This window comes from Perognathus longimembris, chromosome 10 (assembly GCF_023159225.1).
Source record: "Perognathus longimembris pacificus isolate PPM17 chromosome 10, ASM2315922v1, whole genome shotgun sequence".
Taxonomy (NCBI): Eukaryota; Metazoa; Chordata; class Mammalia; order Rodentia; family Heteromyidae; genus Perognathus; species Perognathus longimembris.
The window spans coordinates 35,372,587-35,400,164 of NC_063170.1; the positions used below are offsets into that span (position 1 = coordinate 35,372,587).

The 27,578-nt window shown below is 40.7% G+C and overlaps 1 protein-coding gene across 1 annotated transcript in view; it reads right to left on the bottom strand.

Annotated features, from left to right (window-relative positions):
- Cacna2d3 (calcium voltage-gated channel auxiliary subunit alpha2delta 3) overlaps window positions 1-27,578 on the bottom strand; it is a 929,381-nt gene that overhangs the window by 293,304 nt on the left and 608,499 nt on the right. The window contains exons 12-13 of the mRNA XM_048355814.1: window positions 21,459-21,537; window positions 8,540-8,673 (exon numbers count right to left, since the gene is read on the bottom strand). Of these exons, the coding sequence (XP_048211771.1) occupies window positions 8,540-8,673; window positions 21,459-21,537 (213 nt within the window). The remainder of the gene's footprint in view (window positions 1-8,539; window positions 8,674-21,458; window positions 21,538-27,578) is intronic.

Genomic DNA, 27,578 nt, shown 5'->3' on the forward strand with positions numbered 1-27,578 from the left:
CAGCCCGGTCACAGGTCTTGTGATAGCATCAAAGTTACTTTCAGAGCAGGCTCTGGAAACTTATTTTGAAGAACATACACAGCTGCCCTAAAACAGCCTCTATCCAGAGAGCTTGACTTTATTTTCTGGTTTTATTTTCTCACTCAGACATGGAGTGGGTGGACAGAGGCTGCTGTGGTAGCCAGCATTATAACAATGGCTCGCAATATTATTGCTCCCACTCTCCAGGCATAGTGACCTACACCTGCAAGCCCAGGTATTTGGGCAGCAGAGGCAGGAGAATCTCCAGTTTAAGGCCAGTCCAGTCAAAACTAAGGAGACTATCTCAGAAACTAAATAAAAGCAAAAAGAGTTGGGGGACATGGCTCCAGTGATAAAGTGCTTTCTCAATAAGCATGAGAACCTGAATTTAATCCCCAGAATTGAAAAAAAACAAAAATTCTGCCACAACAAATACATCCCTACTAAACCCTTTCATCTTCAGTTTGACTATAATGAGCTACCACATGATTTGATTAACAATCAACTGTCCTTGAATTAATCAAAAGAGAAACTTACCTGGTGGGCCTGATCTAATTGGAGAAAACTCCAGAAGGAAAAAACCAAAAATAAAAATCCAGTAATACGCTCTGAAAGTAAATAGATAGCATTGTGTGCTGTATATTCTGGCCACATGGTAAGGAATTACAGGAGAACTTGGAGTATGGTCTCCAGAGGATAAGAAGATTGGACGGCCATCCTCTAAGAAACTGAGTTGTGTACAAACTGAATGAATTGGGAAGAGGACCCTGAGTTGCAGATGGAACTGTGAGCTAGGAGCTGAGGACCCCGCTAACCTGTGCTAAGACTCTTGACCCATGGAAACCTTGAGGTAATTCTCTGTCTGTTTTAAGACACTGTGTGTGGATTTGTTATCCAGAGCAGAAAATGAACACAACTGCCTAGATGATTCAGAAAGAAGAAAGGAATAGGAAGAAAGAGGGAGGCATTAAGAGTCAGAAGAAGAAAGGAGGGGAGGAGGCTATTAATTTTAAGTAACAATTTCCTCTGAATAGAAGAAAGGTAGTTTTTATTCTCTATTCGTTTTATGACTGATCTGTCTGTATTTAACATATTTCTAGCAATATTTCCTAAGGTTCTTGCCAAGTCATTCTCTTATCTTTGTTTATGCTCATAATCCCTTGGTTAAGATAATAATTAACTAATTTACACAATTGTGATAAAATCAAAACTTGTGTCAATAGGTGTGGGAATGACAATAGCTGAGTTGCCTTGAGATTGCAACTCAGGGTAGAAAGAGACCTATGTCCTGTGTACCAGAACAGCCTTCAACGCAAGCTTCCAGTGTGCTGAGAGCAAGTAGGCCCAGTTCCAGAGCAAAGAGAGGACACCAAGTCAGTGATGTAATAATTAGAAGGGCTGCTGTTATGTTTCTCTTTCATTGAACATGATAGAAAGTGCCCTTCCTCAGCCTTGCTGATGTAATCACAGCCCCTAGTCTTGCCTAAGTACCCCAACCCAAGTATTAGCACTAGACATTACTGCCTAGCTCACAACATATAATTATACCGAAATGAATTCCAAGCCACAAAAGCAAACCTCTCGATGATGCACAGTGCTTACATGCTACTCATCTTATTTAAATACAAATTTCTATTATCAAACAGGTGTGAGCAACATTCTAATTCCCAAAGAAAGAAATGTATTTTTTCAAAGACTTCCTACAGTCAAGGAAACGAATTCACATTGGATTTCCTGAGACTGGACAATGATGATAGGTAGCATTTACTGAGTTCATGGACATTTAATGCTTAGAAACAACCCTGGAATGTAGGTTCATTCTCACTATAAGTTAGGAAAGCAGCAGTTATGGAGGCTAGCAAACCTGCAGCAGAACTGGTTTGAAATATATATATATATGTATATGTATATATGTATGTATGTATATGTATATATACATATGTATGTATGTGTATGTATATATACATATATATATATACACACATATGTCAAAGCTAAACTGCTTTTAAAAAATGCTGAATAGAGTTCTTAGCTCATAATCTAAAATTCTAAGGTGGAATATCGATACATACTTCCTCCAGAAAGAACCAAGGCCCTTCCATAATGCCACCAGCTCTCAATAGTCTATTCAAAGTTTTTAATGTATCAGTAGATTAATCTCCTAAAGCTTTCTCAACCCAGTCAAGATTAACCATTACAGCAGTTATAAACTCAAAATTGTTGCTCTTATATTTTATGCTCTTAGTGGTTCCAAAGTCAGTGATCTCATCTCAGAATGTAAGACTCTATGGGTAAATTCAGTATCTAAATTCTATTTTTTTTGCCAGTCCTAGGACTTGAATTCAGGGCCTGGGCACCGTCCCTGAGCTTCTTTTGCTCAAGGCTAGTGCTTTACTACTTGAGCCACAGTGTCAGTTCTGGTTTTATCCAAGTAGTTTGTTGGAGATAAGTATATATCTAGGTTTCCAGGTCCCAGTGGCTCATGCCTATAATCCTAGCTACTCAGGAGACTGAGATCTGAGGATCGCATTTCAAAGCCAGCCCTGGCAGGAAAGGCTGTGAGACCCTTAGCTCCAATTAACCACCAGGAAACCAGAAGTGGCACTGTGGCTCAAAGTGGTAGATTGCTAGCCTTGAGCAAAGAGCTCAGGGACAGCGCCCAGGCCCAGAGTTCAAGCCTCATGACCAACCAAAAAAAAAAGTATATATCTAGGATAATCCTAGCAGAGGATCACAATAGTTCAATAGCTATGTACATATGACCATATAAAATGATACTAATCGAAATGAACTTTAAGATATACAAACAAGAGGGTTTTTTTATGTGCTATGTAAAGGTATTTTTTTCCTTTCATTTGTTGCCCCCTTTGGTTTATCCCCTGTTGCCAATGTTTTTGTATTTTGGTACCATGTGTCATATGTGTGTGTGTGTGTGTTTATCTGATTTGTGGAAGAGAAAGGGAATAACAAAATGGTAAGACAAAAGACAAAGGGTGAACCAATGCAATAGCGATATTCACAAGATACTATGTTGGAAATGAACTTTACAACTTGGGGTTAGGGAAAGGGAGAAAACCAGAGAGGTGGTAACAATGATGAGAAATGTACTCATTGTCTTACTTATGTAACTGTAACCCCTCTGACATAAAATAAAATAAAAGTTTCATGGACTTTTCTACACTACCCAGCTTCAAACCTTAATCCTCAGATCTCAGCCTCCTGAGTAGCTAGAATTATAGGTGTTAGCCACCAGTGCTATTTTTTTTTAATTTTAAAAGTATTTTTCTTCTCATTATTATCTATAGGTAGTTGTTAAAAGGAGTTGCCATTTAACAAAACAGTTTACAAATATCCAAATTCTATTTTGACCCTACATAAATGGGTCATGTTATAAGTACCTGTTGGGGAGTCAGCAGCTCTCTCTTCACCCATAGGGCTAGAAAAGACAAAGAGGGATTCGCCAACATTGCCCTGATACACTTCTCAACACCATCAAGATGCCAAGGATCCTCAGAATATTCTATGCAGGAGTTGGTAAATTTTTCAACTTTTCAATTTGAAAATATAAGCAACAGAAGGTTGGGAAGCACAGCAACCTTACTGAGCTATCATTTCAGGGGTAACCAGACCCTGGCCTGGCATTATGTGCCTCAGAGAACTCCAAAAAAGGCAACATGAATCCTCTTCTCATAGTGCTGCACCATGTTTACTCAATAGTAAGCTATTTACATTAGTTAATTTAAATCAAATTAAGATGGTTATAGCACAATAAATTTATTCATTTCATTGAAATCATGAGTTTTTGCAGGCATTTCTTCTGAAACTGCACATCCAAGTTTATCCCTAGACTACCAGCCATCAAGGATTTTGTAGTGAAAAGCTTGTGTACAGGTGGGTTCTGCCTCCTCTGTCTCTCTCTCAAAGTTCCCCCATACCAAAAAATATTTGTGTGTATGTAATTAGTAAGTTTAATACAATAACTGATTTAAATAATTAACATTATTTCTAGCAAGATATTTAATTAATGCAAAGCTTTATCCTCTTCACAAACTTGTGTCAGCTTGTGTCTCTCCAATACGAACATTCCATATGTGTGGTATCTCCTTCCCCACAGACACCTGTCCATTTGCTTCTCATATTGATGATAGTTTTGATGTCCTGCTCAAGATGTTACTGAGAAGCTCTTACTAGAAAGAACACAAGATGATGTATTCAACCTCCCTCTCTATGTGTTTTTTTTGCCCTCACAACCAATTAAAAAAACTTCAGAAGCACCTTAAGACAATAAAAATATCCTGCTTATCAGCAAACATCCCTAGATTTATAATTCACTAATGACCTTTCTAAGCTACTTTTTAGTTATCCTAAACTAAAATGGGCCATTTTCTATCTCTGTTATTTCCCTCTACACTTGTCACTTAGAATGACATACAGTGAATTTCACGGTCCACTCATTACTTCTTTTACTTTATTCTATCCATCTGAGAGTTGTTAATTTATCAGTAATGACAGGTGGATTTTGCTGTATTTACAAGCTCATATTCCATTATTGTCACTCTTTATTTTGAAGTCCCAATTGTCACAGATTTGATTACTGAAACACTAATGCTGAGTCTTTGTGTCCTTTTGACATGAGCACAGGATTCTTTATAGTACTTCCTTAATTCCCAGTACAAAATACCCCAGGAATTTTGGGAAAGTGAATATTTTAATGTATTCCACACTTGGGATCAGTGGTCTCTTTAATCCTAACTCCTTTCATTAGAGAAGGATCCGGATCTTGGATGGCTTCATTGCTATATGGGGCTATTGCTTCTGACCTCTTTCAATGGGCAGATTTGAAATTTCATTCTGATACCTTTGTTCTATTCCAATCCCACATATATCTTCTCTTGACCTATTTATACATGTAATCAATCCATGGGCACAAAGTGCATTCAGAACTGCTTTATCCATATTATTAAAAATCAGGCCAAATAAAATTTAAATTTATTTGAAGCTGTTTATTCTCTATAGATTGAGGGGTATACGATAGAAGTATTGTGTTCAAAATTTAATACTAAATCAAAGATGAGTTAAAAAATGGACTTTTGTATTCTCAGTTTCTGAAGAATTTTGTTATTTAATTGAAATGTAGTTGAATTTGTTTGGTCCTATTTAGATTTACTTTTAGATTTTCCTCCATTTTTGTTGGCCTAATTTGCTGTTTGAATACATAGAACACATACTTTTAAAAGTCAAAACTATGCAAAAAATGTATATTCAGAGACTTGTCCCATCTATTCTCTTCTGTACTCCCTCCTGCCTCAACCAATTCCATTAGCTCCTAACCCATTATGTTCTTGTTTTCTTTTTTTCTGTAAAAATGGCAACACATAAACATTATTTATTCTTTTTCACACAAATGGTAACCTGTTATATTTACTTTTGCATTTTGCTCATTTTACTGAGTACATCCTAGAAATCATTCCATGTTAATTAAGAGATACCACCCTCATTCTTGATGTTCACATTGATTCAATTAGATGTACATTCCATAAACTAATCCATCTTTTATGTTTGGGCACCTAGATTACTTCCAATATTTTGAAATTATATGTATCACTGGGTCCTGGTGGCTCATGCCTATAATCCTAGCTATTCAGGTGGCTGGGATCTGAAGACTAAGATTTGAAGCTAGCTGGAACAAAAAAGTTTATGAGACTTTTTAATCTCCAATTAACGAGCAAAAAGCTAGAGATGGAGGTGTGGCTCAAGTGATAAAGTAGAAGTCTTGAGTGAAAATGCCAAGTGAAAGGTGGCACACACACAAAAAGGCAGAAAGAAAAATACAAAGAGAGGAAAGAAGGAAGGAAAGAAGGAAGGAAGGAGTTATACATATTTCTGCAATGAACAAATTGTGCACTTGTATTTTTGTGTTCTTGGAGGTACATCTTCAAGGTTAATAATTCTTGAGGGAATTGACACCATTTGTTTTCAACTGTACTTCAATTATCTAAAGAAGAAATAATCAAGGAATTTTTATAGAAAGGCAGAGAGAGGGAAGGAGGGGGAGAGGGCGAGGGAGGGGGAGAGGGTGAGGGAGGGGGAGAGGGAGGGGGAGGGGGGAAGGAGAGGGAGAGGGAGAAGAGAGGGAGAGGGAGAGGGAGAGGGAGAGGGAGAGGGAGAGGGAGAGGGAGAGGGAGAGGGAGAGGGAGAGGGAGAGGGAGAGGGAGAGGGAGAGGGAGAGGGAGAGGGAGAAAGAGAGAAAGATTAACTCTTTAAAATTCCAAATAGGATTGCTGGGGCAAAGGGTAAATGCAAATATCCTTTCCCCCTAGAGATAACTCCACTCTGCATTCATCAGCTCCAGCAGAGCTTCCCTTTCCTACAGCTTCACCAACACAGTAGTGCATGGTTAAGCTTTTAATTTCCACCACAGTGAGGAAGGCAAAATACCTTGCATTTTTCTATGAGTGAAGCTGTATTTTTTCCACATGCTCAAAAAACACTTTTGGTATTTTGTGAATTATCTGTTCATATATTTTAATTACTTTTTTAAATAAAAATTTTGGAAGTTTCTCCTCAATTTTAAAAGGTTTTGATATATTAGGATGATTAACTCTAATGTACTATATGTTGTAAATGTTTTCTCCCTTTTGACTTTGCTTATGGTGTTTAGTGTTTGTGTTTGCTTTATGTTTGTTCTTATTTTAATTATAACTAATCTTTCTCTTTTCTGGATCTAGATTTTGATGTTAGAAAGCATTTTTGAACTTACCTAGGTTTTTTTTCCTAGTGCCTATATTTCCTTTTCAATAGTTTAGGTCTTTGATACACGTGGATTTCTTTCTCAGATATGTTGTGAACAGTGGGACTGATTATATATTTCTCTAAGTGGTCACTTGTTTCTTACAAGAGCCTTTATAGCAAAGCCCATCCAAGCCCAACTGATGTAAGATATCACCTTCTCACATATTAAATCACCATACACGTATTTGAGCTCTGGTTTAAAGCTTTTATTCTACTGATACATTCAACCAAGTTCTAGTATAATACTTTCAGACTGTTCATTGCTATTTTCTTCATATTGATGAAATTTGAAAAATGTCTTTTCAAACTTGTTACTTGTGGTTTGTATACCAAACCATTGAGTAGTTTAGTTACTTCAGCATAGCCAGCCAGCAATATTCTCGGCTTCACTCCCAGTTTTGTTTGCCTGGGTGAACCACACATTAGAAGAGATGGAGCTGCCTGTGATAGCACACCTATAGCTCCACCTACTTGGGAGGTGGAGGAAAGAGAATTGAGGTCTGAATTCAGCCAACCTTATCAAAAGCACAAGACTATCTGAGAAAAGCAAAAAGGGCTGGGGCAGGGCTCAAGCTGTAGCAAACTTGCCTAGCAATAGCTACTGCAAGCCCATGGGTTTATTCACTAGCACTAGAGAGGAGAGACAAAGACAGAAAGAGATAGTCATAGTAATAGTCATTACTATTAATACACTAATATAAAACCGACAGGGATGGGATCACACTCTAAGTGTGATACAAGTTCATACCTGCTGGTATTTTGGTAACTTCCTGGGTAGGTACATCCTTTCTGGACCAGGAGCCTACTAGCAAGCTACTCTGTGGCGTGGCTTGTATCAAGATGTCTCCTAGCCTGGGTTCCCATGTTGTTCCACATTTTCAGCATGTGCCTACAGCTGCCAGAAATGCAGTAGTAACAGGAGAGCCTGGAGAGATGAAAGCTGGCCCTCCATAGCCATCACGAGCACTCTGGAGCACAGCTGTGTCTGGGCTACAGTGATTAATGTGATGTGAATCCCAACAAAAGTGACAGCAGAGAGTTCCTGAGAGAACATTTATAATCAATAAATGAAACACACTACTCCCATCAGACTCATTATCACCACGAAAAATCATCCTGAAATTACACAAAAAAATGCAGCCATGGAGCCATTACTGGATGATTGTGAAAGCCTCTCCTTTTAGGCTCTTTCAGCATCACAGCCTGAAATCTAGCTTTGAATGGACCCATGACTGGAGTTCACACAACAGTACCTATAGAATCTCCACCCAAGCGTGCTGTCACATATCAGGGAGAAGAAGGCACTATCACAGACTCTGTGGTGGTTCCAATTTGTTATTAGAGCTGAGTGGTAGTCACATCTTGAATTGAGACCTAAGATTCATCACCAGGACTGGACCACCATGGTGGCTAAGGCTGAATCTAGGAACATGTTTATTACATCACTGAAGGAATATGAACATGTGTGGGAAGAGGAGTTATCACCCGAGCAGACACAAGCAAACAAGGAGTTTTCTTTGCTGACCAGACACCTTTCAGAAGCACACATCATTCTCAGATACATTTTAGTAACCTGGCTCGATAACTCTACATATACCTAAGTTTTATTATAAACAAGAGGTATTGAACTCTAATATTGATGAATGATATAATTACTTGTCTCTTGAAAACCTGCACTGTAGAATGGGGGGAAACCCAGCCTTCCCCAGGGGCCCTGTGGACTCACGGTGCTGTCGATGTATGCTTCAGTCCACACAACATCATGCTCTTGGTCGATGACTTTGGGACGGCTGAGAACATGGAGATATTCCATGACATTTTCTTGCACATCAGCCAACGTAGAAATCTGGGTGAAAAATCCTGCCAAAAGCCAGGAGAGGGCTCATTATCATGACATAAAGGAGCCTCTGCAAAGGAGAACATGCATATGCCAGGCCTTCTTACCCTCTAGCTAAAGTCTTCCTTATTTAATTTTCCAAGTGTTAGATCTCCTCCTTACCATCACTCACTCTATGGTTAGTATGTTCATGTGAGGAAAGAGTTAAGCAAAAGGGGTAAATTTTAAATTAACCAGAAACAACCCATTCCAACCCCCCAAGGAAATCTGTTAACCCTTTAGAGGAGAGCCTCCTAGTCTTTATGAACACAAATGAGAGTTCTTTCTCCATGGCAGTTTTTAATCTCTTTTTTCATATTAGAGAGATTATTTCAAAATTATAAGCCACACAAACAAAAGGCAATCTCATTTTTACAGTGCTAACAATATTAATTATGACTAATGTTTGAGTGTTTACTAAGTGCCACACATTTGCTAAATCCTTGAAAATTTTGTTTCATTTACTACAAAGTAATATGGGTTGGGGGTGTTGTATGTTAAAGACATGGGGCGGCAGATGGAGACCCAGGTTTTCCCTGGCCTTTGGTAGGAAACCTAGAAAGAAAACACAGGCTATGAGTCTCTTCTGTACCTGAAAAAATAACTTTAAGTAGTTGTACAATGGAGCTGCCTTTTAACAAGGTAGTTTATGAATACAGTGCATCTTGATCAATATCCCCCTTTCAACATTCTCACCCAGCCTATCCCTTCCCTCACTTTTCTTAATTTTGTTGGATGCACACTGAATTCTGGACTGTACCAATGCCTCTCCTCTTCATTCTTCTAACTCTTTCCTCGTGACCCCATCCCATCTCCTTTTCTGTTGAACTTTAACTTTAGCCCAGATGCCCCTCAGTGGACAAAGGGGTCAAGAAAATGTGGTATAAATACATATTAGAATTTTACTCATCCATTAGAGAATATGGTAACTGTAACCCCTCTGTACATCACCTTGACAATAAAAATTAAATTTAAAAAGAAAATATATGTATAATCTGTAAAGAAATGGAAAGATTGGAAAAAGCACAGTAAGTAAAGTAATTCAGGCCAGAGGAACAAAGAAGGCATGGTTTCCCATATCTGAAAGCTAGAATTAGCTTATAAGTAAATACGTTGGGTGGAATACAAGAATATATGAATATATTAACTGAAATATGAGAAATTCAAGATCTCAAAGAGTGTAGATTCTTCTGCAGCTTTTGTTTCTGTCATCCCCCAATCCCACCCCCGAATTTTTGAAGGCAGAAATTCCAGCTCAAACCTTCACAGTACTATCAGAATTGTCTTTTGCACATGTTGGGTATATGTGCTTTTTCAGTAACAGTAGAAGCTCTAAGCACACTACTATCCTGCAGAAGAGAATGTCAGTTTGATCTGAAGTCCAGGGCACTGATGTATTGTCTAATGTGGAGTCTATGGGCTTTGTTGTAGGTTAGAAGATGTAGAAAGGAAGGCAGGCTCCCTTGGTGCCCAGCATAGAAGGATCAAGATGTAACAAGATGAAGAAGGCCCTGCAAAGTAGGTCCTGGAAGACAGGAGTGAGCAGCCACCAAACAGCACAATCCACAGTATTAAATTCGAGAACACTACAAGGTAGTCAAAAGAACACATGGATACCCTGAGCCAAGTGTTGCTGAGAGCTGGGAGATGAACACAGTTGGGTAGCAGAGGAGGTACCAAGGAACTTGTTTGGCAAAATAAGGGGTATATAATGAGGCCCAAGGTAAGAGAAGATCAGGCCCCTTCTGGGAAATGCACACAGCTCATAACGGCTAGTGTAAAGGAGTAGGACAAAGGACAGGTGTGTCAGAGTTTATCCATTTTTATCATGGGAGAATGTTAAGGAGTGAAACACCTGATGGACACAGTATAACATTTTCTATGTCACTAAGTAAAGACCATGAGTTCATACCTGTTCCTATGTGCAAGCACACATTCACACTCTCACACACACAATTCAAGAGTACCTCTAAAGTCAGATCTGTCACAATACTGCACATTGTTTATAGAAAAATTTTCATGTCTAAACTAAGGCTCAGGGTATGGAAATAGCAGCCCTTTGTCCATGAAGGGTCAGGACCCTCCCAGAGCATTTCTAAACAAAGGCCAGCTGGTTTGAATTTGGTGTGCCATCCCCAAAACAGGTTGGGGCCATGTGGCTTCTGGGCTCCTGAAGACGGCTCTGCACAGTGCTAATTAGCATGCATTATCACTCTTGCCTGTCCCACCCTCCTGGTCAGGGCCAGAGCCAGGACCATTCTAGGGAACTAAGCCCCAAGCCAGAGTGTCTGCCTGTTCTATTAGAGAATTGGGGTAGGACCTGCGAGTAGCTCCCTGGGAGGTCTGGCCCCACAGTTAGTTAGAATAATACACTGATCTCTTAGTGCTCCTGGGAAGTCTCTCTTAGAAGCATGATAAAGTTTTAGGGGCGACAGACAAACATACCATGCCCCATGGGCATTATCTTCCCTGCACGGTGGCTGAATAAGACAATATTTCCGTTACCAAAAGTTTAGTCCTGGAGTCAATTTACAAATAAGAACAAGGTTTTAAGGAAATTTGAGAGTTTTGAAAATTAATTTGCCAGGTGAATGAGGGAGACAGTGAAATCCAGTCTAAAAGCCTGCCATCATACTCCTGAAAGAAAATGTCTGGTTTTTAAGAGAATATTCAGGGGCTGGGGATATAGCCTAGTGGCAAGAGTGCCTGCCTCGGATACACGAGGCCCTAGGTTCAATTCCCCAGCACCACATATACAGAAAACGGCCAGAAGCGGCGCTGTGGCTCAAGTGGCAGAGTGCTAGCCTTGAGCAAAAAGAAGCCAGGGACAGTGCTCAGGCCCTGAGTCCAAGGCCCAGGACTGGCAAAAAAAAAAAGAAAAGAAAAGAGAATATTCAGAAGTTGAACTCTAAGGATGTGACAGAGGGATGGCATGACCAGATGGTGGCCTTGGTACTTTATCTTGTCTGATACCTCATCTTTGAAGTTGTATGTCTTGAGAGAGGCTTATTCATTCCTGTGGTCAGAGAGAAATAAAATGTGCACGATTGCTTGGTTTAGTTCAGTGTCTTAATCTTCAGCTTCCGGCATGGAGAGAGAAAGTAGAAAATACTAGTTGAATCTTGGATAAGCAGCATAGCACGCTGACTACAAATAATTTTTTTTCTGTATTCTCCATTACATTTCCTCTCTACTTTAGTAGGTAAACCTTGGGTTTTAAGAGGAGAGTTCTGGAGCAGATGACAAGCTGAGTGAGGTACTACCACGCTGAGAGAAGAAGGAGATTGTCTGCTGGCTGGCCATGCAGGAGTATCACTGAGCATCTCTGATCACTGGGAAATGGAGCCAAGCATGCTGCAAAGCCAGAGCTTCAGAAAAGCTTTCCTTGATTGTCTCTATTTTTACATCTAATCCTTAAAGCCAAAAAAAATCTCTGATTTTGCTTTCCTAATGCAGGGCCAAGTAAAGAAAGGGGATGAGCATAAGTAGGAGGATGGGAAGACAAACTATTAGCATAGAGAGGAAATCAGGAGGACAAACAATCACATATTTGGAAGGAGACTGAGCTAATAAATTATCCTCATTTGGCCTGTGTATCAAAGTTATAGTCCTGAAAGTTACAACCATACCAACTTCCCATGGCTACAGACCCAAACCTAGTTGGATACAGGATACCTCTGCTGGTTAAGCCAACAGGAATCTCATATTAAACTAACCAAAGCTAGCTCCTGACTTCCTAACCAGACCCATTTCTCTCCATTACTCTTCCCCACCTTTGGAACAATATCACTGTCCAGTTAGGCCCCAAACATAACAATTATCCCCGGAACTCATCATTGCTTATCCTGCCCCAAGGCTAACTCATCAGCAGGTTTTTAGCACAGTCTCTAAAACACATCAAAACTCACTTCCCTCTGTCCAGAGCCTTTATTACTCCAAGATTTTGTCACATTTCAGTCAGAGGACAGCTCCCTACAAATCTCACATTGTCTAGGATCCTCACAGTAGAGCAGGAAGTAGAGTGTGAACATTATTCTCTGGCTAAAATCCTGCAACTCAATCCTATGTTGAGTTAGAATAAAATCCAGTTGTCTTACATTGACTGACCTTCAAAATCCTCCCTCACCTGGCCTCTACAAACCAGGTTGGGCTCCTTGACTCCTCTTCTCTCCCATGCACTGCTTCAGCTTGTCAGCCTTCTTTCTCCTGTTTGCAAAGGCTAAGCTCTTCCTCCTTTTTACTTTGGGCTTGCTGCACTGTCTCCCTAGAACACTCATATCTAGCTTTCCAAGTATGGTGTCTTTAAATCAGTGAGGATTTGATTCAGAGAGACTCCCCTAACACTCCTGACAGAACCCATTCCTGCTTCCATGTCTTCAGAACACTCACGCATCTGTCAATGCATCCTGACTTGCTTGCTTGCTTACTTGTCTGCTAACTGGAATGTTAGCCCTGTGCTGGGAACAGTCTTGTCAGAGAGGGGAGCACAGGCATGCTCACCATTCATAATGCCGAAGCTTTCCGCCTGGAAAATTCACCTTGCCTACTACCCTTGGAACACATGAAATGACAGCCAAACGTATGTGACCACTGTAGAGGGAAGGAAAGAGAAACTCTGAAAGTTAGTGACTGATTCTGTCCAGATTCATTGAGCTCCTAAACTTTTGCTCCCAACCCCAAGAGCCACTGCCTCTTCTCAGGATGGAAAGGATAGTGGGTCCTCAGAGCCCCTCCTCCAGGGGAGGCTTTAAATGAGTGATTTGTGTATGGCAGCTGGAATGGTTGAAGATGGGGACAGGAAACATACCATTGATTTTGGAGGCTCTTGGAAATGTGCTATAATTTGCACCAAGGGTTTACTCCAAATCTAAGACATAGTTTCAACTTATGTTTCAATATGGAGATGAAGTATGCACATATATAAAAGGTAAAAAAACTGAAATTATTTAAAAAGTAATATTAATAAGATATGCTATGAAGTTACATAAATTTGATCCTTACTCCTTAAATAAATTTTAAAACTTTCTTGGGCCTTTTTTGCTTTTAGGTGTTTTCATATAAACTTTAGTTAATGATTGCATAGATTAACTTAACAAATGATGGATAATAGGAAATTGCTAAAGGCTGGAATCTTTGCCATAACCATAGTCATGCCTTTTGTTTTCCCTCTGTATTCTTTGAGCTAGCCTGCCCTTTGGCCCATTCTCCTACTTCCCGCACCCCTGTTAAATTCTAGTTCTTGAGTGTTTATTCTCTTCTTTAATGTGCCTTTTTAGACTTCATATATCATGTAAGAGGACAGGATCAGCAATCATTCAGTAATTACCAAGAAGTAATTAATACTGAAATTAGCCATCTATTACAAATGGTCTGCTCATTTTTCTACATAACATCAATTTATTTATCTTATTCCATTTCAGAGTTCACTCTGGGTTACTCCTACTCAGTATAATAAGCCATGTGTACCCTGGTGCTTTGTATTCCTAAGGTTTTACCACCATGACTTTGGCATATCTTGGAGGCCCTTGTCTAAAAGCTGCTTTGGCTTGAGATGCTCTGTTGACACACTGTTCAACACTCCTCCTTGCAATGATAGCACATCTGAGGCCTCCTGAAGGCTGTCTTTGGTGAGTAGTCCCTTCTGTCTACCTCATAGGGTAAAGTCCATGTTCTACCTTTGGTGTAGTATGTATAGCTCTTGAAAATCCTTCCAAAGATTATTCCTTTTCATAAGTAAGGCAGGCTGAAAACAAGAGGGCTTGTGTCCAGAGGTTAGCTATGTTGGGGCCCTAAGCAGTGAATGACACGTACGGGGTAGGAAAGCCAGTGGTGACACTGTGCTGTGTGCATGCCCCGTGGAAGAACAGTGTAATTGGAAGATCCCTCCAAGGGTTTTTTACACCTTCTCCTCCATCAGAATCACACACAACCATACACTTATACCACACCACACACCATACACACAACTGGAAGTCATGGAACAATCTTGATAATTTGCTGATAAGGGGCTTTCTGCTAAAGTTCATAAACAAGAAAAAGGTCTGTTATGACATGAACATTTAAGGAGACATGCTCCTGGGGCAGGAAAGAGCCAACAAGAGGAAAAGTGACAACCAGGGCAGAACATCTTGCAGTCCTAGGGTGAGAAAGACTGGAACTTCTGAGGGAAGCCAGCAGAGCAAATGTAGAATTGGGAACCAATCTTTTCCTTTGCAAATACTAGTGTGTTTTAATTTATAATTCCATATTAGAAACAAAATAAACAGAAGAAACCTTACTTATATAACTATAACCCCCTGTTCACCACCTTGACAATAAATATGAAAGAACCAAATGCATGTAAAGGCACACGATGGAGAGCTAGTAGTAAAGAATTGTTCTTGCAAGCTCTGTGCTCATGTCCCCACCACATCCTACTAAGGCCTCATTCTCCATTAGCGCTTTAGTGTCCCTAGTCATCAAGTGTCCAGAACTGGACTACATAGCCCTGCAGGTGGAGATGGTATCAACTCCAGAACACAAAGGTTGGGGATAAACCCTAGCTCCAGTTTTTCTTACTCGGGCAAACCCTTAGTTAAGTACTTTCTCACCCCTTAGTTTTCCTTTCCTATATTATCTAAAATGTCTAAATACATCTAAAAGTATGCAAAGACATACCTTTCTTCTCCCCAAATACAAGAAACCATGTATCTGGTGAAAAGTTCAGGCTTTGGGACACCTGGGCCTGAATCCTAATTCTGACACCTGCTGGTTGGTAACATCGAGTGTGGCACTGGCCTTTCAATGCCTCAGCTTCCTCCTCTTGAAATAAAGATGATTAGAATGTGATTCATAGAACTTTCATGAGGATCTACAAGACTTTAAAGAGATATAGCACAAAATTATTTTGTATGGCTGTCGGGCACTTAGTAAGCAGTCCTGTGGCTGCTGTTAACAACAGAAAGGGACTCGGTGTTTTCATCTTTATTATATTGAAATCCTCCTGATCTAAGAAATTTAACTAAAGAACTACATAAAGGCATCTTAACAATTGCCATGGAGATTTTTTTCTCTTTGTCCTAAAATAGCAACTTCTTTTCAATGTTGGAGTTCAAACAAACCAAGGGCATTGTGTGTGCTTAGACAAACTCTCTAACTCTGAGTTACATGCCTATTCCTTGAATTTCTGAGACAAAGTCTTTCTATGTAGCCCAGACTGGCCTGGAGCTGGCAATTCTCCTGTCTCCACCTCTCAAGTGTCATGATTACAGATGTACACCACCATAGCTAGCTTAGCGAAGTATTTTGACTGCCATGTTTCTTCAACCCCTACCTATAACCATTCTGCTCATATAAATCTGAAGCCATTTGTAGGTGAGGGGGTGTGTAACACTTGAAAAGGTATACTGAAATAAGAACTTTCTGTTGTCAAAAGTTGAAGGCCTAGATACTCAAAGAGCTAGGCCATCAGTTCTCTTTCAAATAATGGATGAATGACCTTTAATGCCCTGAAAAGGGATAAGTGAAGGAGACAACATGAGGCAATTCCATTGAACCTAATAATAATGACTGATTGGATAAGAAGCCTTCTTTATTTGCACAGCTGGAAAACACTCCATTAACCATGACTCTTAAATGAGAATCAGCCACTGCTTATTTAAAATCTTGGCACATTGAATACTAGAGAAGGTCATCTTGACTTTTTGGGATACCTGGGTGTGTCAGTCCCTCTTTTCTGTTTTCCCAGTTCACTTGTTTATGCAATCTTGTACTTTACATTCTACTAGCTATTCTATAGTGGCAAGGATTGTTTGATATATTTAAAATGGCATATGCTTTGCCTCATTTGAACTGGTTCTCTCATGATAGAACCTATTTATGCACAAACTGAAACCAACCCATAAGTTCCAAGCCTCTGTGGATTTTACTAATAGATTGAAGAAAGCAGAGAACTACTTGAACCTGGCTAGGCACCTGTGGCTCACATCTGTAATCACAGCTACTCAGCAGGATGAAATCTGAGAATCAAGGATCAAACCCAGCCTGGGCAAGGAAGTCACTGAGAATGTATTGCAAATTAACGAGCAAAAAGCTGAGAGTAGAGCTGTCTTTCAATTGGTAGAGTGCGACCCTTGAGCAAAAAAGCTCAGGAACAGCACCCTGGCCCTGAGTTCAAACCCTAGGACCAGTATCAAAAAGTAAATAAATAAAAAGAACTTGTTTCTATGGTCACTAGCCTTGCAAGAGAGATAATGTGGGGCCCTTGACCTTTGACCAGGGATGACATGATGGCTTTTACATTTTTGATCCTTGCTCAAGTAATCAGGCTGCCCAATTAGCTAATGTGCTTTTTCTTGGCATCTCCCTGTGTCTGCTCCAGTCCCAGAATGCTGATGGTTAATTTCAGTGAATAAGTTCTCTGAGTCAGAGTGAAAATATGTAAGAGGGTGGGATTTTGGACCTCATGTCACTTGAGATGAAAAATGTTGTGCTGCCTCTATACTATACACAATGATTTAATTAATGACCATAGACGTATACTTGCTCACCAATGCTACGTGGATAAAAACCCTATGACTGATGCAATATGAAGCCAGTGTTTACGTGGGCACATATGAGTTGAACCTAACATTTTGATGGAAAGTGCTACTTTGAAGAGAAGAAAACAATGACATTTAATTCCCAAGCTTTCCAGAAGAAAAGCAGACTCAGGAAGAAGAATCCATCCATCAGGAGAGACTGATTGTGGTGGGGAAGGCAATAACTGATTTGGACGGGAAGAAGAGCCACACTGTGGAATCAGCCCATCATCTAGCGGGGCAGCTACTATTACCTCCTTGGATTTTCCAAGTCGTTGTACTCAGAGTGTAGAAATCTTAAAGGTTACATTCTATAGCCAGACCTTGAGTTGACTAAATTGTCTTCCAAAGGATGCTTCAAAGATTCTTATAAACAATGACTAAAACTACATTATGGTGCAATATTAGTTGATTAAGACAAGACTTCAATTTGAGTAATTTTCATCAGTTGGTAAAAACAGTAACCCACAACTAAATGCACACTAGCTGATGGGAAGAACAACATTCTGGTGTGGCTGGAATAATAACAATTTTTTTTTAGTTTAAAAAATGGAAATTAACTTTTTTTCCTAAGACCACAGAATAAAAGAAAGAAACTGGGAAAATGTAGCTCACTCAAATTTTCAAATGCCAGCAAAGTTCCAAACTATACGCAGGACCTAAAACTCAGAGGAAATTTGGGATCTAATTCAATCTCCCTTACCCATGCCTATGTTCCTCCTGAAATGAAGCCAAACACTTTACCCCAAAGTGAGCAGAATTACTGGTCCCTTCTCATGAGGTAAACCAGCCAATGAAGTAAAATAATTGTAGAATGTGTTACTTTAGAGCTTCAAGGCAATGTTAAAGACCTTCTATGCAGCTCTTCATTTTTTGACAATAAAAACATAAGATTTTAATATGGAAAAGTATCACCCATATTACATTACTAAAGTTAAGGCATATATTCTCTGATATATCAGTCAACAATCACAAGTCCGTGTATTATCACTAAGATCTGAAACCATTTAATTCTGATCAGTGAACTGTTTTCTTGTCAAGCCAATATATGTTTACGAGTTTCTCAGTGTTTGCAGGTCTGAAAAAAAAATTGTGACAAGAACTGTAAAAGGGACTTAAATATTAGTTTTGCACTCACATAAAGACACGTAGCTCTTCATTTTTGAGATGAAGAAATTAAATCTCGCTTAAAAGGTTTTTCTAAAAACAGTGACAAGAGGGGGAAAACAAGAGAAAAGAAGCACAAAAAGTAAAATAAAACACCTAGTTTCCATTTCTTGGAGCATCATTTTATATGATCATATGTGCCCTACTGAGCCCTTATGATCCTCTCCTAAGACTATTTTCCTTTGGTCTCACTGTGTGAATGTTTACAGTTCTGTTTAATTTATCATGTCCAAGTGTAATTTTTTGCCTTTTACTATCCAAAGTATGGTTTACCATACCTTTTGTCTTATATGGAATTTTATCTGATCTGAGGAGGGGAAGGGGAAAGACAGAAATGGTGGGACAAGGGGTGTACTAATTCAGTATATACACAAGATACTATGTTGGAAATGAACTATACAACTTGGGGGGAGGAGTGGGTTCAGGGAGGGGGTTTTCAGGGAAAAAACTGGGAGAGAATGAGGGAGGGGGAGACACTGTCCAAAAAAATATGTACTCATTACCTGAATCATGTAACTGTAACCCCTTTGTATATCACCTTTACAATAATTTTTAAAAGCTTATTCTAAATAGAAGAAAATTAAAATGCAAAGCCCTGAGTTTAAACCTTAGTACTGAAAGACAGAAAGGAAGAGTGACAGGGAGGGAGGAAAATAACAACAATAACAAGGATGCTATGGGCAAATACAGAAAACCCAAGAATAAGCCAAGTGTCAGTGGTATATGCCTATAATCCTAGTTACCCAGGAGGCTGAGATCTGAGGACTGAAGTCTGAAGCCAGCCTTGGTAGAAAAGTCCCTTATATTTTTATCTCTACTTAGCTACAAAAAGCCAGAACTGGAGCTATGGCTTAAGTGTAGAGCAATAGCCTTGAGCCAAAAGCTCAGAGACAGTGCCGGGGCCCAGAGTTCAAGCCCCAAGACTAGCAAAAAGAAAACCCAAGAATGAAAAGAAAAAGAAAAATACTCAGTCTTTCAAGAGACTCAAGCTTCCTTTCCCTCTTTGGATTCTGAGTCACTTTCTTTCCAAAACATTTTTTTTTAACTTTCAGGGAGCAACTTTAATTATATACAACTAAAATAACTTTTTCAGCAGCCTCCAAAACTGCAGCAAAGACTTACAAATCTTTCATTGATTCCTCTTTCTTCCAAACACTAAAAGTTTTATGAAGGCTGGCTTAGGAGACCAATAAATGAATCCATCAACACTAACTACTATATGACATGACATACTCTCCTTTGTTAGTATTAATAGTTAACTTATTTTTCAAGCATTAAAGGAAATCTATACTTTGAGTAATGTTCAAAGCTGGGCTCTGTTGGAGCAGCCAAGACAAAGTCAGAGGGCAAAGCTGCTCTTGGGGAGCCTGTGGTGTAGAGGCAGATTCACTGATCACTTGACCCTTGTTTGCTAGGGTAAACTACTGGCTTTATTTTCATGGCCTCATTCCGTGCCTATAATGTGTATGGGGGCAGGCATTGTCATTGCTCGTCTGTTAGACATACGGAGGTCCATCCAGATAGTTTGGGTAAATTTTGATGGATGGTGGAGGCTGGGTTTGAAATCTGGGGAGTTGGGAATCTACTGCTTTGCCATGCTTTCTCTTTCTGGCCCTGAAGTAAAATGAAAAGAAGTTCTCAGTAAACAGGAAAGCCTGTGGCTTCTCTTCCTATTCTGTCTCAACATTGTGCAACATTGTCACACTAGTTACCAACACTTTATCATATATCTAAAAATTCTAAGTGTTCTCATTACAAACAAATGGTAAATATATGAGGCAATGTATATTTAACTACCTTAGTTTGGCCAGCCCACCATGTATGTGTGTGTATATATAGATACATGTCTATCTCTCTCTCTCTCTCTCTCTCTCTCTCTCTCTCTCTCTCTCTCTCTATCTATCTATCTATCTTGTACAACATGTTTGTCAATTACAAAAGAAAAAATCAAAAGAAGAACTATTATTACCACCCCCACTGGTGATATTAGAATACTGGTTAGATTAAATTTAACTTAATTAGTCAGTGGGAACAGGTCAGGAATTTCAGTGGCTTACCACCCATAGTTATCACAGTCACATAACACACTGTTTAGCCTGGGGCAGGGGGTGGGGGGAGGGCCCGCATCTGTCCCATGATCACTCAGGTACTTAGGTGGGGAATGTTATTGCATCCTTTGACTATTTCATTGGAAATACGGAGCTTCTGTATTCCCAAGATCAGAAGAGAGTATGAATGTTTCGGACCAGCTTCTAAATGTCTTAGTCCAGAAATGCTTCAGGCTAAGTTCCCTCAGAGTGTAGCACCCAGAATGAGTCTCAACATCCTGCCTTCTCAAAAGAGGGCTGGGTATGGTGAGAAAACATTTATAGTTAGTGTCTCTGTCATAGAAATTCTCCCAAGACAACACCACCACTAAACAGCAGAGTGAGGAGACTTAATCACTCCACTTGATTGTGTCATCCAAATTTATGTACACATTTTGGGAGGAACAGTTATACAACTATTAATAATCAACTAGAAACGTTATTAGAGTCCATAGCCTTCTCACATATTATCTTTCATATGAAGAAGCTAAAAAAGATGATCTCATTTTAAATAGAGAATAGAATAATAGTTATTAGAGGCTGAGAAAGGCAGAGGCTGGGTAACAGGTATAAACATATAGCTAAGTAGGAGAATTAAGTTCAAGAATTCTACAGCACATCAGAGTACAGTTAATTTAATGTATATTTCAAAATAGTTGGGAGAGATTTTGAAAATGAAAACCCTCAACATAAAAATTGATAAATGTTTGTGGTGATAGAACCACTATTTATCTAATAATGTCTGCAGTGATAGATACACTATTTAATCTAATTTGACCATTGTGCATTGTGAAACTGTGTCAAAATATCACTCTGTACTCCAAGAATATGTACAATTCCTGTTTTTCAAAAAAAATGTTGTAGCCTTCTCTTACAGCTCTCATATTTTTAATATCTTTTCCTAATTCTACACAAGCAAGAGCAGTGATCAGAATAGAGGATGTCAAGGAGACCCACCTTTGTTGGCACAGGCCATCCATTTGAGGTTGTCTGCAAAAGCAGCCTCTCGTCCAATGAGGTACGTGAAGATGCGAACCTGAAAGGAAGGCAGACACAGGGTGAGAACTGTTCTGCCCAGACTACGTGCATGCCTCACACACATGTGTTTAACCTCTTTAATGCCCCAAGCTTCCCATCTGCAGGAACATATTTAAGACATTTGAAGTACAGTAGGCTAGAAATATATTCAGAACTGGGCCTTTGATCTTTGAAGCCATATGGCACTGGTGGTAGTTGTTTTTCGGTGTGCAGCTCACGACAGAGGAGGATGACTTGAAACGGGACACTGGCAGCATCACATGCCTAAGTTTTCTCCACATATGGACGAGATCATCCAGGTCTGAACTGAATCTCCAACTATTTTTGTCTTCTTACAGGAAAGCCAGTGTGCTCTTATTGAGAGTGAGAATGCCAATGAAAACCCTGGACATTTTCTCCACTGCAGTACACAGGCTGAAGGCACTTTCTTACCATCTGCAGGGGCTGGTGCAACTTTAGGAGGTGATCAACTGGAAGGGAGCTGCACAGCCTGTAGTCAGGAGACTAATGGGTACTCTCTCTAGTTGAGCTAAGATGTTGGTTCCCAAATAGCTATGAACACATGTGACATCCTGGCTCTCTCACCTTCTACTGCTTTCCCAACTCTCACTTGTCCAGAGCTCTGCCCACCTCCCCAAGCATTTAATCGTTAGATGGAAGAAAGACAAAGTATTAAAATAGCAATAGAGGGAATGAATAGGATCAAAGTACATTGTAGGTATATATTACATTAAATATTCATTATATACTACATATTGCAATAAGTCCCATTTCATTAAATTTAAAATGATACATGGGTCAACACAAGGCAGTTCAAACCAATCTCCTGAGAGGCAAGTGTTGTGCTTGGTCACCTCTTTGTGACTGAGCTCAACAAAGATGTGGCACTGAAACATCAAAGGCTTGACCAGTCTCAACTAATATCCTCTGAATTCAACCAGTCAGTGGGGAAAGACACCACTGCTGTTCTTCCAGGTCCTCACTACAATTTTGGCTAATTGGTAGCTGGTGGAATTAGGTATGGGAGGCTGATTTCCTCCACCAGACTGCTCTTTTGTGAAGAGATACAAAGAGCCATGTCTCTTTCACATATATCTTCCAAGAACATGGGATTTGGGACATCACAACTCAACACACAAATGAATGAAAATATACAATGTCTTACAGCAGGCTGTATAATGAAGAGTTTGCTTTAATCTGAGTATCACCTAACTTGGATATCATAACTGGTAGGCTTCTGGTGATTGTCTTACTTCCAAGCTGAAGAGATATTTAAATGCACACGTTGATGAAGCAGCCTCAGTCTGTCCCTATCTGTATTAGAGAAGGAATCATTCCATTTTCTGCAGCTCCAGCCCAGGGGCTTCCTGGGTGCACAGGAGGTGATGGATACACTATTGCGCTAATTTGACCATTGTGCATTGTGTACGTGGATCAAATTTGCATCCCATACCCCAAGAATATGTGCAATTACTGTTTGTCAATTAAAACATTGTAGTTTTCTCTAAAAGCTCTCATTTTCATATTTTTTCCGAATTCTACACATGCAAGGGCATGTGTAGACATGCTAGAAAAATGCCTTGGATTGTCTTTGCTCCCTAGGTGATTTCTACATCATTCCTGTGAGAGTCCATTTGGGAGCAGGAATATAATCCTTAAACAGAGGGAGATTCTACTCTCCCTTAGGGGAAAAAAAAGAAAGCAAGTATACAACCTCATACACATAGAACTGGTTACCATTGGCATTAGCCTCCAATATATACACAAAGAAATCTGCCTTTCCTTTGAATTGTCTCTGACTGGCTACTGTCTGTATATAGCTGGGCATCCCTGATTTAGGGAAAACGAAGGTCCAGTTAAGTAAAGTTTCATCAAGGGCGGACCCCACAGAAGAGGTCTTCTGAGGTCTCAGGATGGCCTTGAGGTCACCTCTCATACTCCTGGAGAGGCTAATTCTGCCAATACAGTTTATCTCACCTGCTCTAAAGTACACTTAATTTATCACCTATCGGAACTAGAACGAAAGTTCAGCCTCTTAAAATAATATTACATGCTTGTTCATAAACCTTTGTCTTTAATTTCAAATATAAGCCCTCTAAAAAGGAAAACACAAGACTGGTTAAATTATATCCCTATTGTCTCTGAGCTAAACAAGAAAGCATAAGTGATAACTCTGAGGATCTAAAGCCAGGAGTCTATCTTTGGAGGTAAAGTCCCATGACAAAGCATCTCGAAGGCAGCTGTGTGCCAGCCTGCTCTGCTGTCCAGATGAAGAAGCTTAGTATAAAGCAGTCCTCTCTTGGAGACATAGTTAAAGCCAAGAACAATGTACTGAATCACTGGAGAAACTTCTACAGTTCCTTATATAAAAGATGGCAACTGACTTGGAAAACCAGTAAGAGAGCATCGAGCTTCAGATCAGACACGATTGCTCAAAAATTGTGCTAACAACAGCCACAATAATGAAAACCAGCACCATTACCCCCATGCCATCACCCCTCCATACCTCGCTTCACAAGGAAAGATTAGAATCTTGTCTAATATTTGCATATAAGTGCAATCCTTGGCTTCTACTAGACTGATCTTTTTATCTGAAACAGTTCATAAATGATTTGTTACATCTTAGCCTATAAATAAGCATCATCAAATAAAAATTGGTTTATGATCTATATTTTCCACAATAATGTCTTCCAATTGATCACAAAAGGAAAGTGATTTTACTTAAAGTGCAAAACATTTTAGAGAACAATTATACAATAACTATGGCATTTTATACTTGGAATTTTTGACTGAATAATTCCCTATCTGTATATTTATCTTATTGCCAGTATTACAGACAAAATTCCCATGGAGATGAACAATTAACTGTGATGGCATGAAGTGGCAGAGCATTGAAGAGGATATGTCTTCCAGGAGCCCAAAAATTCACACTAAATATTTTTATAAATACACAGTGATAAAAGGAAAAACGTATTCAATCTCATTACTATAATGGTCAAAAATGAAACTTGAACTTTTCTTGATGGTTGATTGGCTAAAGAAATTAAAGTATGTTCAGGTAGTAGGATATCATGCAGAAATTTATTTATCCATTAAGATTTGGTAAAGGGAAAAAAGCAACTTGTAGGCTATTTTGTTGTGAAAATTACTATTTTCTTCCCAAAGAAGACACATTTTTTTACATATAAACTTTTACATCATTAAATGATAGGGTGGTTTTACAAAGAACCAAGTATTGGGCTGGGAATGTGGCCTAGTGATAGAGTGCTCGCCTCGTTTACATGAAGCCCTGGGTTTGATTCCCCAGCACCACATATATAGAAAAAGCCGGAAGTGGTGCTGTGGCTCAAGTGGTAGAGTGCTAGCCTTGAGCAAAAAAGAAGCCAGGGACAGTGCTCAGGCCCTGAGTTCAAGCCCCAGGACTGGCAAAAAACAAAACAAAGAACCAAGATTGCTTTAATAATTAAAGCTCATTTTAAATGAGAAGAAAGTAATGACACTGAGTTTGTTTGTTTTTTTTTAACAATTCTATGTGGAATATAAAGGATAAATGGGTCAAATATCAGAACAGATGACACTGAGACAACATGAAGTCCTGCTATGTTTTAGCTAAGTAACACAAATTCCCTCCTTAACAGATTCTGTAACTTGATGAATTATATTTCAATTGTTAGAGGTTTCTTCCTTAAAAAGTGAAACTATACTACTTTCACTGGTTGTCCTTTAGCCCAAAGGCTTTTCTGATGTGTTAAGGAGCCTTAGGAGGGCCAGATCTGGGGTAGTCCTGAAAGTCAAGGGCACAAGACAGTTACTTGTGGGCAAGAGCCACAACAGCTCAGTGTAGGCCAAGCCAGTTGTCAGGATATACCAAGCACCCATTCTCATGTCCAGAAAGCATAGCCTTCACTGGCAGGAAGACAGGCATAAAAAAAAGTCTGCATCAATCTTTTAGTTCAGTTTGTCTCCTATTGTTGGGGATTCTCACTGCCCTTCAACCAGCCCTGGGGCAGTGTGGGAGGGAGCCCCTCCCACCTTCCAGCCTCAACCAGAAGAGAAGCAAGCCCGGCTTGGCCTCCCGGCTAGGCCACAAGTCTAATGGTGGGGGCCTGGCCCATGGGGTGGGGGGCTGTAGTCCCCACCCACAGAGGAAGGTTCATGCCATCACCTGATGGGCAGCCCAGCTCATCCAATCAGTTAATCACCCCAAGTCCCTCCCCTTCTGCCTTTGTCACTGCAATAAATTCTTCTGCCCGCCCCCTGGGCTGGCGAGACCCATTCAACCATCAAGCTGTCTCCCCAAGATTCTCTTCCTGCATCAGACACGTGAGGGGGGCTGGTGGGGAAGGGGATTTCTGCATTTCTCCTCAACTTAGCAAAGTCCACAAAGATACGCCTTATTCCTTCTGCCGGTGGGAGGGATAGGGCTGAGTCTCTTTCATAGTTTTGGGGTTCAGGCATTTTCCCCGGGAGGTAGGGGAAAAGGGGTCCTCAGAGGCCTGACATATGGTGCCCAAACATGGGGCGGGAACGCATGGCCGAGAATTTCAGGGTCCAGTGACCCCCACAGACTCGCTGAGTAAGTGGGTTTCAGAGGAGAAAGCGCCCACCCAGAGAGGGAGCAAATGCATAGAGAGAAGGCAGGCATAGGCTCGTGGGGCTTTGCGAGTCCCGCGACGCGGCTTCACGCCGAGCAAGGGGGAGCGGGGCGCGTGTCCCGCGGAGATGAGGCAGGGGAGCGCAGGTGGCCGGGGAGCCCGGAGTGGATGTCGCCATCTTGGCCGGGAGCCCCCGCCCACCTGGCGTTTCCAGGTCCCGATCTGCGAATGAGTGGCGGGGCGTGTGCGGAGTTTGGTCTCACGCGGCCACAGGCCAGGGGCTGGGGGGAGGGGTAGGTCGCTCAGGTTCACAGGCGGCGGCATGCACTGGGGCGAGTAGCCTCGGGCAGCGCTGGGCGCCTAGTGCGGAAATCTTTGGGCCGCCGAGCGTGGCGGGTGGCGTTGGCGGGAGTGCAAAGGCGGCGGCCTTGGGCTAGGGTCAGTCCTGCTCCGCGCGCCCTGGGTTGAGCGCCCCCACTAGGGTTCACAAGCAGCGGCGGCTACACGCTTGGGAGCCCGGGCAGACGGCTCGGGCTCCGCAGCTGTGCTTGGGAGATGGTGGGTGGTAGTCGGGGGAGGTGGGCACAGGCGGCAGCGGTGGTGGCTCTGGGACGAAAACTGCTTTTGGGCCGAACCACCGGCTTCACAGCAGCTGGGCAGGGCTACTCCCTGCTGTGTTTGCCTGCACGCTTTCCCGGGGTTAAACTCGCAGCTATAGGCTGAGTGAGAGAACAAGAAAAAAGCCCCAGGCTTCCAACTAAAAACAAAGTAATTGGAGATATTTTTAAAAGGCAAACAATAGTTTTGATACAGCAATAAGTAATTGGGTTGGATTTCCTATAATTACCAGTTCAAAGATACCAAAAACTGGAGGAGTTTTTCTGGATGGATGAAGAAGTTTGCTTGTCTAGTGTGATTTGAAAAATCGTCATGTTGGGAGTCACAGATTTGTCTTGGGATTGGGTGACCATTTGCCACTGGAATTCCAGGAAACTTAAATGGCAAATCAGAAAAGCAATCTTAAGACCGCTCAGGGTTCATATATGTGTATGTGTGTCTGTATGTCTGTCTGTTGGTAAGATTTAAAAAATAGGTTTTCAGGGCTGGGGATATAGCCTAGTGGCAAGAGTGCCTACCTCGGATACACGAGGCCCTAGGTTCGATTCCCCAGCACCACATATACAGAAAATGGCCAGAAGCGGCGCTGTGGCTCAAGTGGCGGAGTGCTAGCCTTGAGCGGGAAGAAGCCAGGGACAGTGCTCAGGCCCTGAGTCCAAGGCCCAGGACTGGCCAAAAAAAAAAAAAAAAAAATAGGTTTTCAGCCCAAAGTTAGGATGCAAGCAAAGGTGTCTATGAGAAACTCCAAATAGGTTCAAATAATACAGCATGTGGTATAAGTACAATGATATAAAAGTAGTATGTTATTCTTTATATTCAGTGTGTT